The following is a 16,892-nucleotide window of genomic DNA, read 5'->3' on the forward strand; positions in this document are numbered from 1 at the left end:
CAATGCTAATCCGTAATAAATCATGCATATATGTATACACCTCGCGACAAAATGGTAGCACAACAACGCTTGACCACTTTTGACTATTTCCCCTATTTTTTTGTGACTATTGTTTTTGTATAAAATTGTGGTTCATTGTCTAGTTTGGACTATTTTTTGTTTTTTAAATGTTCATTATTTTTGTATATTATAAAATTCAATTAGCTATGATATAATAGCTAATTCTATTAGCTATGATCAATTTTTGTATAAAATTTGCGAATTAGAAGTGAGAAGTAAACTTTTATACAAAAATAATGAAAATTCAAAACTGGTCGAAATATTTTGCTGTCATTTATCGAAGGCTGTATATAGGTACATATGTATGTATGTGAGTGCGTATGTACCATGTAGGAAAATTTGTTGGTTTCGCAGCGACACGTTCCTAAAGTAGAAATTAGAAATGGGTCTTTGCGATTAGGGAGAACTATCTAAAATTACATGGAAACACACTAAACAGAACATAACCTAAACATTTGCAATAGCCAACAAATACAGTATGTTTTCCGACAGCGTTGAACATCAAAAATATATGAAGACGTTTGGGAATAATAAGCCAATAGCAAGCACAAGTGATTAAGCATCACAATCTCAAAATTTTGGGCGTCAACTTTGATAGTTTGCGAACACTAACGCAATTGCTACAAGGGTACAAAATCGCAAAAAAGTCCCCAAATCGCTTACCGGCAGTACTTGGCGACATTTAAAGCAATTGGCTGAACGGATCTGAATTATGTTGCGCTTCTCTAGTCGCCTGACGCAAGTGATTCGCAGTGGATAAGGCTACAGACATGTCAAAATACTGCAATCAGGACAGCTACGGGACTACCCCTGCAACACCTACACAATGTGGCATCAATGCCCCTTGACAAGGAGCACAATTTAATTCTCAGCAAGCAGTTTCTCCTTGCGTGCTACCGAAGTTATCACCCCTGCAGACACTTACTAGAACCTAAGCCACCTCCTAAGCACGTCAGGAGGCATCTCTTCAACTACTCTGACGAGATCCATCACAAAACATAATTACAACTACTGGACCCAACAGTATACAGACAAACACTAAACGAGATTCATCGGGAGTTACTTACCACGTTCCTAAACTCCCGACTTCGAAATGCCGTCATTGGTGTCCAACAAAGACGTAACTTTGGCCCAATAGGGTTCTGGATACGGTAACAGGTTGAACTCTTACCTATCTAGAATTGCCGCAATATATTCGATTTCCATAATATTTAGATATGTAACGCTTCTTTTTTGAAAATTATCGCCACATGGCAGGTAGGCGTGATTATTGACCGATTATGCCCATTTCCAATACCAATTGCCTTCAGAAAAGAGTAATATGTGTACCAAGTTTCATAGGCGTTCGGAGACAGCATAAAGCTGTAGGTCCCCCCATTTGTGGAAAAACTTCAAGATGGACACTCCTCCCTTTTAACCTACCATTAGACATCTTTTTTAAAACCTTCAGTTTTCCTTTGCCAAAAACATTCCTAGTCATATTAAATGCTGCTGAATACCTGTATGAAGCGGTGTCAACTCGAGCGCATCCTCCATCGTAGTTGTAGGACAGGTGCAAATCACTCCCGTTATGCACACACATGCTAAGTGCTGAAGCATAGTCAGGGCTGTCCGATGTAGGCTAGCCTGATTCAGAATAAAGGGGTGTCCACATACGGGGCAGAGTTGTTTGTTTTAAGATTAGTACCTCTCCCAGCTAGCTCATCCGCGATGCAATTTCCAGGAATGTCTCTGTGACCCCGACAACAGTCGTGCCATATCGCTTAGCCAGGCCATTCAGAATAGCTCTACATTAGTAATTGCTACTTTGGAGAAAGATTTAATGACAGCTTGATTGTCATGTAGCCGTAAGCTCAGATTCAACTGCAGCACTTCTGAGTGAATGCCACTACCGACATTATTATTTAACGTTGATCCAGTCAAGGTAGCCACTGACACTGGGTTAATGTCCTTAACCTTATCCCATTCAAATATTTAGTTTTTAAAGCAAAATTGTGGAAAAATTTGATTCGGGCTGACTGTTATTTTTCGGAATCAAACAAACTCACAAGCAATGAGAATATTGGCGGCAGCAGTTATTGTTGTTATACCCGCATAAGCATTCCCCATACGTGCAATTCCAAATTTTTTAACTCAAAATAATTGCACGCATCTAAATGTATAAATATCGTTGAAATCATTTTCAAAAGCCATAGCCCTGAGAAGAGTTCATCTAATTTTCAATTCACTTAAATACACAATTTTTCCGATTCTCGTCACTAATACTTCTTTTTATGGCGTTGATGACGAAAAAGGCAACTGCTTTTGATATAACCATAATTCGTGCTACTAATTTTCGGAAGATTTTTGACATGGTCAGTTTTTTTTTTTTCTTTACAAGCAAATAAAGATTTTTATATATTCAAAACGAAGATATATATTTTTTTTATGAGTAACATTATAGAGGAAAAAAATATCTTGGAAATTATAATACCGTTGAAATGTTTTCCCCTCGAAAGGCAATACCATTCCTCCAGGCCCCGGGTTACCATGACGGATTACAAAGAATGGATGATTACCCTTTTAAAGGGTAATCAGATAGGAAGTACTTTTTCTATTAGGGTTTTTTTGACAGATCACTCGTGACTACTGTGAAACTAAATACATAATTTTTCTCAGTATTCATTTACATTTCATCGTCAAAAGATTTACGCTTCAACAACGTTTACAAATCGTGCAATTATATTACGAAAATCGATGCTCTGTGATTGCCGTATTTGGGCTAAAGAGTAAGACAACGCCATTCCCGTTTCCACGACAGTCGGTTCTACGTTACCGAAACGACCCGGATTTATATCCGGCCAAGGACTGTCACTCCAGCAGCATTCCCCGTATGTATGTAAGTATGGGGAATGTTTATGCTGCTACAACAACAACAACAACAGCAACGCCATTCCTGCGATCCCCATAGCAGCCGGTTCTACGTTACCGGAATAACTCGGGTTTTTCCCGACAATGGGCTGCCGCCCCAGTAAACTTGCTCTGTCTAGTGTACCGTACCGTACAAAGCCATTCAAAAACAGCCATTACATCCATTAAAAACAACCGTTTGATGGAGCTTATGGGCTGGAGGAATCATCGGTATATTTCTTCAAAGGTAATGAAGAGTGAATGGCGAACGCTGTCGCACCCGCGATCTCTACAACATTTGGTTCTAACCAGACGGCGCTACTCGCCATAGATCCCGTAAAACAATGGATTTACTGCGTCGTTGTTTTGGTGAGCAATTTATCTCTCGTCTCGGACCAGTGGATTGACCATGAACATCGTGTCATATCACACATTTGGACTTTTATTAGTGAGGGAATGTAAAGTCTAAATGCTTTGTGGATGAACCAGCTTCGATTGAGGCATTGGAAGCTTAGATGCGTAAAGTTATACACGAGATACCGACCGAAGTCCTTCAGCGAGTCATTCGAAATTAGTATTAACGGATGGTCGAATTACTGGGCCGTTGCGGCCAACATTTGAAAGGGATTATCTTTAAAAAATGAATACCATGAATGGTTCTACACAAAAATAATAAAGATTGCCCAATCAATTTGAGTTTTCGTTGTTTTATTTTAATTTAAAATCCGATACCTCTGAATTGCTCACCCTCTACTGCCTTGTTGGGTAACAGCTTTTGTTGCAGATTTTAAGCCATGAAATCTTTTTTTAATAATCAGTTTCAACTATAATAACCATATAATATATAGGATGCATATAATTCCTCATCTACTCCGATTTTATATTATCCTTAAAAAAATCAAATAATAATAAAGTGGCTTACTAGAAGTTATTTTATTATCTTCGCATCACAGTGTACTCAAACACAAATTTGTTTTCGATATTATTATTCTGCATTTGTTTTGTTAGCATGATAAAGTGCAATCAATTGCAGAATGCAGCAGGTGGTTTTTTTTGCTTTGCAATCAAGCAAAAATGTAGATGCTTTCACGCAACACACATCAAATCGCTTGTATTCGTGTACCCTACAACTAGTCGCATTATAAGTAACATATTTTTTACGACTTGTACATATGTATGTATGTAACTATAAATAAAGAGAATCATTATTATTGTTCAGACAACGCTAGATTCACAAAAATATAAATAAAAAAGCGACAGTGAGCAAAATACATTTATCATTCTGCATAAAAGATCATCTACAATTCGCCAGTTGTCTGTGTTTTAATTAGTATGTTTAAAGACTTAAGTAGCGCCTCCACTGAAGGATCTCGTCCTCGAAAACGGCGAAATACCTCAGCCGTTGGTACGGAACCACCCAAAGCTAGGAAAGTTTCCTTAAAGCGTTTTCCCGTCGTTGTCAATTCATCTCCGGTTTTCCCTTCAAATTCGGCACTAATATCAGCGGCCAACACTTTCGAATAGAGATAACTAAATTGCGCTGCAGCCCAGTCGCCGGAGAAAATTTCCGTCATCGAACAAGGGTGTGCATCCTTTTTATCCAGCGGCATACAATGATACACGGGCCACAACTTTTTAACCACATCAAGCCAAAATGCTTCGGATTGATGCAATTCAATGTCTAAATCTGCCAAGTAAAGCTCTTTACACAAATTATGCCCTGCCAAACTCGTTTTTAACAGATGTACTTTTTGCAATGTATCTTCAGATAAGACCTCATTGCTTGCGTAGTGCTTGGAAAGTTTCTTTAGTATCACTGTGTTATCAAGAAAATTGCTCATCACATTGCCCGCCACTTGTGAAGCATCCCATTCGATATTAGAAAGGCCCGCCAAGTCAGTGTACGGAGCTTTAGTAAGTAAATGTTGTAAAGCTGAGCCAAAGGTTTTGAAGACCATGTTTAAATCATCAAAATTCAGTAGATATGGTGCACCTTGGGTCGGTTCCGTAAAATTAAAAATTAGAGCGCATAAGGGTGTTAGCTGGGCAGCTGGATTGCGATTTCGTATGCTCACCATCCACCCATTGTTTTTGCCAAACTTATTCTCCTTAGAGTAGCAATCAATATAAAAGCCACCAACTGGTGCTACACCGGCATCATTATCGAATACGTCATAATACTTTACACCCGGTTGCCAAACCTCTACATTTAACCGTTCTACTATACGGATATTAAACAGATTTTCGCTCAGTTTTATGAGACCTGCAAATACGTTTGGCAAAGGAAAATACTCGCGCAGCTTTTCTTCGTGCAACTGATGTATGGCATGTAATTGTTTTCGTTGCCAATAAGCGACATCGTACAAATCCAAGTTGTGTTGAAATCCACTATTGGTTGCAAAATTTTGCAACTGTTCAATTTCACTTGACTGTGCAGGTCCTGCAAACTTCAAAAGACTCGCAAAGATCTGTTTTAGATTGTCGACACTTTTAACCATTTTGGTTTGCATTGACATTGTCGCATAGTTAGGGAAACCTACAAAAAATAAATGTTAGATAAAACTTTTAAATCTAAATATCTTCTATCTTATAGTAATTTATTTTGGTATGTTTCGAAAGGTATATTTGAAAATATTACGAACCCAATATATTAGCTTGACGTTTCCGCAGAGATCTGATACCCTCCAAATGTGTACTGTTCTCTAGACTGCGCTCCTGTTGTCCAGACGCTTTACGAACATTTGCTTGCCACACATTCCAGCGCTGTACTCGGTCTGGGCAGTATTTTAGGAATCCTTCAACAATTTGTGGCTGCAATGTTATTTTCCATGGCCCCTGAGTTGGTGAAGTTGAATCAGTAGCCATTGCCTCCAAAAGACTGGCAGGAAAATCGCGAACTAGATTATAATCTTTAATGGCATGTCTAAACGTGTGCACAGCCATGTTTACTTTATTTTTGAAACTGGCACGTTCTTTGCCCAATTGCACGAGAACGGTTTTGAGGTCCTCGCGTTTATCTGCCGACTGTGTTAGGCCATTCAATTTGCCCTCCAATACAAAGCGATGCAACAACGGAGCCTCGTCACTTTTAGCATTTTCCATTTGTTGCGCAAGTTCATCATATAATATTTTGCTGTTATATTTGGAAGCTCGTGCAATTCGTGCGCGCTCGTGGATATTCAAATACGACTTAGTGGGTATGAGGGTACTATTGCCCAGATAGAGAGCTTTAGCAATGCCCCACGTCGTATCAAGAGGTCCAGCCACTTTATCCAATTCTGTGAAAATGTTTTGTAGAGTACATACAGGACCGTTCTGAGCTACGATTTCATTTTCAATATTCTTCACAGTTTTCTCCATCAAGCCTGCCTGTTGCCCAATAGCGCCCAGACAGTTTTCAATTGTAATATCATTAAATGCTGGTAGTCCATCTGGCTTCAATATTTCATCAGATGAGTGCGTATCCTCTCCGATTTCAGGTACTCTGCATTAAATTAGAACAAACACGTGAAAAGAGCTCCTAAAATCTAAACAGAAGTTAGCTCACAAGACTATGTAACCGGCATTTCGATGAGTGATATATTGACTTTGCTTTGCTACGCTTATTAGCCGAAATCTATGTAAAACTGTGTACATATTCAATTATTGCAGCTAAAGTCGCTAATTCTGGGATCTTTTAAAAAAAAATCGAAATAATACAAGTTGAAATTTACAAGAAAGGCGTTTACACAATCACCACTGAAATGTCAAAGGACAAAAGTACAGCAGCTGACAACAGTGCTGCCACTTTTGAATTTCACAAAGCACCAAAATTTAGAAAAGATAGCATTCTACCAAAGGCGCATTAACCTTGGGTGGACAGAATGCTCTGAAAGCAATTACAAATACGTATGAGCAGTCAAAATAAAGAAGAATGTGACATATGGCATGAGAGAATTGTGAACGCATTAGTAAAAGAGTGTGAATGCATTGTTATTGTTTTTGAAAAAACTGTTGATATCAAATTTTATTTAAGAACTGAACTCTCCGTCTAGACTGAACATTTTAGGTAGACAATCCTTAATAAATGCGAAGATCTTAGTTCTGGCGAAATCAAGGATTTTATCAAATTTTTGAAAAGACACACTAGTTTTAGGAGAGATAGGAACAAGTTCCGCACGCGGCATCACAATGGGTTTTGAGCCTGACTGTGTCCCACAGTGGACAACCGCTTCAACCTAGCCTACTCTGAACTCTCAATGCTTGGGATCAAAAACAAGTACAACATACATTGCTCTTGTTTTTGCTCTACTACTGCTCCCTGTTTCACGTGTCTGCTTTCTATCACACTAAAAGCACTATTTCCTTTCCAAATCAAAGAATTTTTTTTTTTTTTGCAAAAAAGGCAGTATTTACAAAATAAAAAAAAATAATACTAAATTGGACTCAACGCATATAATGCATCATATAATTCAATAAAACAAAAAAAAAACCGTTTATAATGATTCGGTAAAAAACTAGTCCCTATACATTGAAAATTTACATTGAACCACAAATTATTTTCATATTCGATTTTCTCATCATTTTCAATTTATGGCCATTAAATCTACTTTAGTTCTTATTTTGAATTTTGTAGAAGTGCTTACTCTGGATTTACACACAAAAAGACTCTAAAAACGCTTTCAACTTCTGCATTTGATTATGACAATAGCTGAATTGTGAAATTTGAAACGTTTCCAAATAATTTCAGATATGCTGTGTATACGTCTTAATTTGAACACCTTATAGTGCAATTAGATTTATTAATTTTTGAAAATTCAGTCTTGGTTCCGCTTTAAACATTCCAAATTATTTCATATTTTCAACCTTCTTGGCTCTAAGCCATTTTTTTGGCGTTTAAGTTCTCAAAAATCACTAAATATAGTGCTTAAAGCAAGAGTTGGTCACTATGAAAAAAGTTTACCCGAGAATTTTCCCGACGGAAGTAAATCAGCTGATGATCACCCGTTATCCATTATCCGCTGCAATTCTGTTTCGGTCCTAAGAGTCATAAACAGCTGTTTGATAGTAATGTTTTTTGATATTATGAGATAACGATTCCAATACAACCAAAATATACAGTCGCTGAAACGTGCTACTGAAACAAATATGGCTATAACAGCTTTTGCTGCCAGGAGTATATTCAACATAACGTTTGGTAGCAAACTTCGTTATTTCTCTACAGCCAACAGTGAATTATCTAGGCGAAGAGTTGTCATAACTGGCATCGGCGCAGTTTCCCCTTTAGCGAATAATGTATCGGAAGCTTGGTTACGTCTCTTAGCTGGGGAGTCAGCTATTTCAAAGTTAAATGATCAATATAAAGGACTGCCATGCCAAGTAGCAGCGCAAGTTGCCCGGGATCAACTACCAATCGAAAAGCATTTTACCAAAAGTGATTTGAAGATCATGAGCGCAGCCACACAGCTGTCCATTATAGCAGCGGAGGAAGCACTCTCAAATGCCAAATTACAGCCAAGTGAGTTAACAACTGAAGAACGGGAACGATTTGGTGTATGCGTTGGTATGGGTATGTTTGACTTAACGGAAGTGTATGGCGCTTGGCAACAACTACAGCGAGGATACAATCGTGTAAGTCCATTTTTTGTTCCTCGTTTGCTACCCAATATGGCATGTGGCCATATAAGTATGCGATATGGGTTACGCGGTCCTAATCACTCAGTATCAACAGCATGCGCTACAGGTGCACATGCCATTGGTGATGCCTTACGTTTCATACGTAATGGGGACGCAGACGCAATGCTGGCTGGCAGTGGCGAATCATGCATTGATCCACTCTCAATTGCTGGGTTTTGCCGACTGCGTGCACTTAGCACAATACATAACGATACACCATTGACTTCATCACGTCCTTTCGATAAACAGCGTGACGGTTTTGTCATGGGCGAAGGTGCGGCAGTACTGGTACTCGAAGAGCTGGAGCATGCACGTAAACGTGGCGCACCCATATTGGCAGAACTTCTAGGTTACGGATTATCGGGTGATGCCTATCATATAACTTCACCCAGTGAGGATGGCACTGGTGCCACGTTAGCAATGCAACGTGCAATAGCTGATGCAAGAGTGCTACCAACAGACATTACCTATGTAAATGCTCATGCGACATCAACACCAACAGGTGATCGCATTGAAGCGCATGCTATAGAACGCGTCTTCGGCGAACATGCATCACGTGTACGTGTATCCTCGACGAAAGGTGCTCATGGGCATTTGTTGGGTGCGTCGGGTAACTTGGAAGCAGTTTTTGTGGTGCAAGCCTGTGCGGAAAACCAACTTCCTCCATCTATTAATATTGAGCACTTAGATGAGAACATTAATGTATCCATAGTACAAAATAAATCAGAACCATGGTGCAATGATGCAAAGGCGCCAAGAATTGCGTTAAAGAATTCCTTCGGGTTTGGTGGCACAAACGCTTCACTTTGCATTGCCAATTATTGTGAATAAATTCCATGAGTAGAGTGTTGCATTTCGATATTTTGTTATAACTTGGGCGTGCTTTTGCAAAGCAATAATTATTTTCTAGTTATCTACATACATAAATTGCCTACGATGAATATATACATACATATGTAAGTAGAAAATGTCAATGTGGTATAGAAATTTTATATTTTATATAAGAATGAACGGTTGGAAGCATTGATTAAAAAAGACCAGCGTTTAAAAGAATGAATAAAGAAATTTAACTATTTACATAATATTTTTATTATAGCATATTTACATATGTACCTATATCATGGATTATACATTGTTAGTCTTCGATCACACAGTTAACTGTTCCCTCTACAGTTGGATTTACATTACCGGAACGATTCAGACTTAAATTCGGCCCATGACTTATTTCAGCCGTATTTCACAAAATCTAATGGGGAACACTTTATGAAGACATACAACAACAACCACTCAATTAGACATTCCGGACCGAGCTTTATTTACCCGCGATAATGATCCTAGATAATGAGAGTTATAGCATGGAATATCAGACGGATGGACGGAAATTTAGTCTAGTCTCTGGGTGTGTTTTCTCCCGATCTCAATAATGATTATGGCGAATCTAAATAAGTTGGGGAATAATACGTGTACCAAGTTTGGATGAGTTTTATTAAGTGGTAGCCGCCATTTCACCCCCGTAATAAAATAAATTTTTGCTCGAATTATCGTGCGCGTGGACGGATGGACGGACAGATGTGGCTAAATCGACTGCTCCCATCATTCTGATCATTTTCAATTTGTAATATATACATCAATATCTATCTCGATTCCTTTATGCTGTTACATACAACCGTTACAGGAACTGGAATGACGTCATTGGAGAGAGAGACTCCCGATGAATGTCGTTTAATGCTTGTTTGTCAAGTGTCTGAGCCAGTAGTTATAGTCGTATTTGAACCTGGATTTCGTCAGTGTAGTCGAAGAGATGACTCCTGACTCGCCCGGCAGGTGGCTCAGTCTCTAGCAAGTGCCTGCATGGGTGATTCCCGCGATAGCAACCGTTCGGGAATTGCTTGCTGAGCATCTTACTAGCTATACTGATGGCAGTATTCTGACAAGTGTGAAATTTTTTTCCAATACGAACCACCTTTGTCCTGGTGGTAAAGAGGTTCGCCGTGTATTTAGTGGCACCCGATTCTGCGTACCGTATTGACTCGGGTTTTTTCCGAGCAAGGGCTGCTGCCCCGGAAAACTAGCCGTGTCTAGTGCGCTGAACCTCACCCCTTCATTTTTTCATGGTTTCAATCGCTCCAGAATCTGGAATCAATTCACGTTCAACAGACGGAAGATATGGTACGCGTGGAGCTTCATAATACCTGCATAACTTTCCCATCTCCAACAAATTTTGTTATATATATAATTGGCGCGTACACCCTTTTTGGGTGTTTGGCCGAGCTCCTCCTCCTATTTGTGGTGTGCGTCTTTATGTTGTTCCACGAATGGAGGGACCTACAGATTCAAGCCGACTCCGAACGGCAGATATTTTTATGAGGAGCTTTTTCATAGCAGAAATACACTCGGAGGCTTGCCATTGCCTGCCGAAGGGGCCGCCGAGGAGGAAGGTGTTGCCAGTGTAGAGCACTTAAAAATGTGAGTAAGGCCTACTAGATTCTTCCGTTCTCGGTATGCAAAAGTATTAGGGTACGATTTCAAAAATTTAAAGAAGTCTGCTTAAAATGACTTTGTCCTCCATTATAGATATTTAATTCCAGCCTTGAGGAATGTGCAGTAAACTGCCTATATTAGCATGCATCATTTCTTATATTTATCGGCATATCACATCTACAACGAAAATATGGCCGCATTAGTTGGAGATACATTGTTGATCTCACTTACAACTGCATCGTGATCAACGACGGATCTCCCTCTACTCATACCCACCTTACTCATTACTTTTTTTCTATCGGCAAGAAGCATCGTGTGCCCTTATACTCGTAAATGAACTTCATGGTAATGATCACTGTCTTATCCTTATGCAAATTCTGCCCCAATATTCCCTTCACTCCATAATGAAAATCAAAACAGACTGGATGGGCTGGATTAAATCCGAACTTACTTGCGAATGAAATTCCAAATATCATAAAATATCCACAAAACAAATTCTATATTCACAAAGTATTCGGCAATGAATCCATTATTATGTCCTGAATTAAACTAATAACCCTAAGATAAGTCAAGCAACAAGGATGGCACAACTTCAAAGGCAATCGGTCCACCACTACGCTAATTCCATACAAACAATTAATGTTCACTTTGTCGGAAAATCAAGGCTACCAAACTTAACTTCCAATAAAATTTGGGCTGATATAAAAAATCTCTCTGGCTTATCCTGCAATTTCCCAATTAACTTATTCAACTCAATCCTTGACAACCTTCTATACCCATGTGATGTAGCTCAAGAATTCGTCAACCATCCCTCTCGAACTCTTGGCCGCTAAAAGTTCAGGTATTCATATCAGAGCTCCACTTTACCATGTCTATAGTTAAACTTCTAGAATCGATAAAACTCAGTATTCTGTTATTAAGCATCTCCCAACCTTGTTCTTTCGAGATTAATAGCTATCGGTCAATTTCCATGCTTAGGAAAACTATCGCTGCCAGGTTATCGTAATAAGCCCACTCACAGCAAAGTCGTTTTAAAGGCGGGAAAATGCACACCATCTGTGATGGGAAAATTTATGTCTGAATTTGTTTTAGGCATGGTCAAAGTTTTCACCCTTTTCACATTGTTATCAAGAATGATAGATTACCAGGTTTGCTATTTAGCTACGGTGAAAAAGAGCTTGTAAGGGGAACTTTGGCTGCCACATCACTTGGGAGATTAGGCAGCTGAACTCTGCACGATCATCTCACAAGCATTCACACACTCGTCCAATCAGTCGTTGTTCAGACAGCAACGAATTAACATAAGCGAGGACTGTGTTAAATTTTTTTTTCATATACCACTAACACAATCTTGCCAGCCGAAATCTTCAGACGATGTCAAATGTCAAATGCGCTGAGAGCTGGGTAACGGTCTAATATTGGCCACACCATCGTTTCACCATGTTTTCCAGACAGTTATCCGGCTCTCACCGAATTTGATAGAATCGGCCGTTGGGCTAACGAATCGGTGTGTTTAGAAACAGTAATGTGTAAGTGATATACGAAAAAAATTAACACAATGTCGTTTCGTTGCCGTCTGAACAACTACTGATTGGACAAGTGTGTGAATATGTGTGAAATGATCGTGCAGAGTTCGGCAGGCGAGTCCGAAGTTCCCCTCACAATTTTGTTTTTCTCCATAGTTATTAGTCAAGCCTAGTAATCTATCATCCTTTGCCACGTCTTTTGGGTTATTCGGCAGCCGAACTCTGCACGATGATTTCAAATGCAATCACACACTCATCCAATACGTAGTTATTCAGATAGCAATGAAACAAAACGAGTGATTTATTTTCGAATATCACTAGCACAATCTTATCGCCAGCCGAAATTTGCACTATCATTTCACACACTCGTCCAATCAGTCGTTGTTCAGACGGCAATGATGTGTCAATTGGTTGTTTGTTTTTCGTGTATCAGTTTTTTTTGTAAACACATCCCAAGTGACGTTCGCCCGGAAGCCTCCAAATTCGCTCAGAGCCGTGCACACCTTTAAAAATATTTTCACAATGGGTCCCTCCACTTGTGGAAGAACATCTAGACGCACACCACAAATTGGAGATAGAGCTCGGCCAAACACCAAATTAAGGGTGTAAGTGCCAGTTATATATATTAATTAACTCAACCTTTGTTCACAATCTGAAAATTGACAGTTTATTAATCAATAATTTTTATGCCATATATGTATATTAGGACGGATCGATTTGTTCCTCAAAATATAACCGAATTTGTTTCGATGACTGTAGCATTCTGCTAGCAAATCTGAATAAAAAATAAAATGTCTATAGCAGCACAACTCTTAAGCTAAATACACACCAGGCAACCGTTGCAGCAACTCGGCCATGTTGAAGCAACCGTTGCCTCGTGTGTAGCTGTGTTGCCAAATGGTTTTCGTGTTGCTGCAACCGTTGCCTGAAATATCAAATAAATTTGATTTTTGGGATAGGTTGCTGCAACCGTTGCTTCGTGTGTATCATTGTTTACTGCTTTTACTCGTTCAGTTCGTTGAACACAAGCAAAGAAGAAGGTTCGTGCGGAGTAAAATAAAGTGAAAAAGGAAAAAATTGCAATTGAAAATAATGAAAATTATGTTAATTTTATTAACGAATATAAAAATTTGAGAGAGCTGTGGGATATAAGTAGTGAAAAATATAAAAATAAAAATTTTAGAAAAAAAGCATACGAACAATTAAAAAATGAATACAATAAAATTGATAAAAATTTCAAGTCCGCAAAAGCGTTTCCTGTTGCAAGATAGCGCAAAGTTATTGCCAGTCTAATTTCTGCTGATATTGCCTCTCTCATTATGGTATCTTGTTTCGTTATTTTGGCCTTTACGAAGTCCAACAATTTTCTAAACAGGGCTTCGTCCATCCTCATGTAATTTTTATAGTCCGCTGGCTCATTTTCCTTCAGTTCTTTCAGCAGCCTCTCGTTCGAAAATTCGATTTTTTTAAAAGCCAATTTTTGGACCAGATTTTTTATCTCTTCTTTTGTTGCATCTCTTCTTCCTCATTTTCGTACAAAAGTTAGTCAATTATAATAAGAGAAGTAATTTTACGCATTTCGTCGATCATTTAAAAAATTTAATTTTACGTATCTTCCACTTGTACCTTTCCTGCACCACAGTTATACACAATACTGAGATTGAAGCAACGGTTGCAACGTGTTTCTTAAGCAAAGGCAACACGTTGCTGCAACCGTTGCTTCAACGGTTGCCTGGTGTGTATTTAGCTTTAAATATATTTCGAACCTCCTTATTTTGAATTTTAATTATTGGCCCCCATTATGAGTTAGATTCGATCTTCGATATTCGTTGGTTGTCGAAGATCGAAAATCGAATGTCAATTTGGTATTATGAGCGGTGCTGTCGAAATTTTCGTTGTATACCGAATTTAGAGTCGAATGCAATTTTGCTTTCGATTGTGTAACGTATTGTGGGAAAACTTGTTAAAATGTAAGTTGTTTGCGATTATTTATGGTTTTATAGTAACCATGTAATAAATATGTACTAATTTTGTTAATTTTATGCAGGTCGAAAGTCGTGAGTACCAAACAACAATTAGAAAGGCGAATCCACAATTCGCAAAAGGGATTTGCACCAAAGTTCAAGCAGCAAAAAAATGGGAGGAATTTACAACGGAGCTGAATTGCTTGGGACCACCAGTGAGAACGGCAGCAAAATGGTTTAAGCTTAATAATGGTTTTTTTTTGTGTGATGTTTATAGAAATACATTTTTATTTTCCCTTGGCAGGTATGGGCTGAAATACGTAGAGGAACTGAAATACAGTTCGAATGACGAATAATTGAATAACGAAAATAAAACAGAAGCTGTGGCGTAAAGGTTTCTATTTAATACTTTTTAGATTTTTCTATAATATTCTCAAAATTTCATTTCTTATGTTTTCTACTTCTCCGTTATTTGACTCCACTTCAATATCTTCAGCATCATCGCACACAATGGGTTGAGCAAGTCCTAGCATACCTTCATTACCCATACTCAATTGGTACGATCCCTGAGCACAAAATCGCAGAACTGTGTCTAGCTTTAAAATATTTGGAATGGATTTGGTTCGGGTGCACTGCTGCAACTGGTTTTCTGTACTGGACAGTAGGTTCATAAACGCCTCTTTAGATAATCTAAAGTTCTTTAAAAAACTGTAAGGAAATTTCTGTAATATTAAGTACGTCAACACATTTTGAAAATACTAAACTTACTCAGTGGAAGCCATTTCAAGGGGGTTGGATGCGCCCCTCAGCTGTTTTCTACATCTAGCTAGTTCCACTAATCTTTCATCGACCGATGAATCGTCGAACCACAACTCCGTTGTACTCATTTTCACAAAAAATACTTTTTTTAACTTTTAAAATTGTTGTTAGCAAAGAATAGTCAATCACAATAGTCCTATTCTTCAACGAATGAGCACCATAATACCAAATGAAAATTCGTTCGATCAGCACTTTCGACTACAGTCGAAGATCGAATGTTGCTCATAATAAGGGCCATTAATCCCCGATAAATGATTTGTTAGCATTTTTCGAAAAAAAAAAATGTATGTATGTGGTTTTTGGGGTCGAAAAATAAAACTGTTGATGTTTATTTTGCCTAGGCCCTACGCTAAAGGAAGCCAGTTAAAACCTGCTGTTTTTCAAATTAATTAAACTGTGATGCAAATATGCCAGTTGAGGTCCGTGGCATACTCGTTTTCGAATTTTTCAATGCCTCATGTACAGATGAAATGACAGCTCGTTAGAATGCAGAGAACACAACAACCAATGTGATAATAGTTTTAACTATAGGGTGGGCCATGTAAAATTTGCTTTTTGAATCGGCTATAAAAAAAAAACTAATCAAAATTTTATCAATCTTTTTTTTTATTTTGAAGATGGAACATTGTCATTTATGAATGAAAAATAATATCGTTCAAATGACTGCCACGACTGGCTTTACAGTAGGCCATTCGATCAACCCAATTTTTAAGCACATTTTCGATTGTTTGGGCTCCAATTTCATGAATGGCAACTTCGATTTCGTGTTTTAAAGCATCAATCGTCTCTGGATGGTTCGCATAGCATTTGTTCTTAACGGCTCCCTACAAAAAATAGTCCAACGGGCTTAAATCACAGCTCCGAGGCGGCCAATTGATATCGGAATTCAAAAACGGTAGCCAAAAGTTCGAGTGTAACTTTGGCAGTGTGACAAATTGCACCGTCCTGTTGAAACCAAATGTCGTCCATGTCATCCTCTTCAGTTTTTCAATTTCAAAAAAAAAAACTACGGAGATTTGAAAGTTTACGTCTCAATTTGATTTTAGGGAGGGTCAAAGTTTGCTCCCTTTTTTACATTCTTATGTTAAATCGGAGTAGGAAACTAGGTGAACCTTATATTTTAGATGTATAATGTTTATATGAAACCGAAAGCAGAAAAGTGTAAAAGCAACGGAAAACATTTAAACCTCTAATTTGTCTAATGAAATTAACCTTTAAATACATTTTGCGTTTTTACTTATTTCTGCCGTTTACATTGAATTTTCATCTTTGGTCCAATACGAGACTTATAATTTTATGACAAATATTTTTGTGGCACAATATTTCACCCGCTATATCACACTTTTGATGAAGAAAAAGTTTCAAGTATCTTCGCTGAGCCTAGAGTAACTCGTGAAAAATAGAAGTAAAAGTAGTTTAGTCGTGTATAATGTTAAAACGCTATCCAAAATGAAAAAAGGCACGAAAATGTAAACTTTCTTATGTTTTATCTTCATCC

At 38.2% G+C, this 16,892-nt stretch overlaps 2 protein-coding genes across 2 annotated transcripts; one reads left to right on the forward strand and one right to left on the reverse strand.

The window, feature by feature from the left end:
* Positions 1 to 3,858: 3,858 nt before the first annotated feature.
* Positions 3,859 to 6,713, reverse strand: LOC129253491 (uncharacterized). The gene is made up of 3 exons (XM_054891889.1): positions 6,497 to 6,713; positions 5,592 to 6,433; positions 3,859 to 5,485 (listed from the first exon to the last, which is right to left on the reverse strand). The coding sequence occupies exons 1-3, from the start codon at positions 6,583 to 6,585 to the stop codon at positions 4,248 to 4,250; spliced, it is 2,169 nt and encodes a 722-aa protein (XP_054747864.1). The 5' UTR covers positions 6,586 to 6,713; the 3' UTR covers positions 3,859 to 4,247.
* Positions 6,714 to 7,836: 1,123 nt separating this feature from the next.
* LOC129253492 (3-oxoacyl-[acyl-carrier-protein] synthase, mitochondrial) lies at positions 7,837 to 9,688 on the forward strand. The gene has a single exon (XM_054891890.1). The coding sequence runs from the start codon at positions 8,077 to 8,079 to the stop codon at positions 9,433 to 9,435; it is 1,359 nt and encodes a 452-aa protein (XP_054747865.1). The 5' UTR covers positions 7,837 to 8,076; the 3' UTR covers positions 9,436 to 9,688.
* The last annotated feature ends 7,204 nt before the right edge of the window (positions 9,689 to 16,892 follow it).

Source organism: Anastrepha obliqua, chromosome 1, assembly GCF_027943255.1.
Source record: "Anastrepha obliqua isolate idAnaObli1 chromosome 1, idAnaObli1_1.0, whole genome shotgun sequence".
Classification (NCBI taxonomy): Eukaryota; Metazoa; Arthropoda; class Insecta; order Diptera; family Tephritidae; genus Anastrepha; species Anastrepha obliqua.

Excerpts from the sequence above, each read along its gene's own strand:
- LOC129253491 (XM_054891889.1), bottom strand. The coding sequence starts at position 6,585 with ATGTACACAGTTTTACATAGATTTCGGCTAATAAGCGTAGCAAAGCAA. Across the intron at positions 6,434-6,496 it reads AATGCCGGTTACATAGTCTT|AGTACCTGAAATCGGAGAGG; the intron begins GTGAGCTAACTT and ends AATTTAATGCAG. Across the intron at positions 5,486-5,591 it reads ACGTCAAGCTAATATATTGG|GTTTCCCTAACTATGCGACA; the intron begins GTTCGTAATATT and ends TATTTTTTGTAG.
- LOC129253492 (XM_054891890.1), top strand. The coding sequence starts at position 8,077 with ATGGCTATAACAGCTTTTGCTGCCAGGAGTATATTCAACATAACGTTT.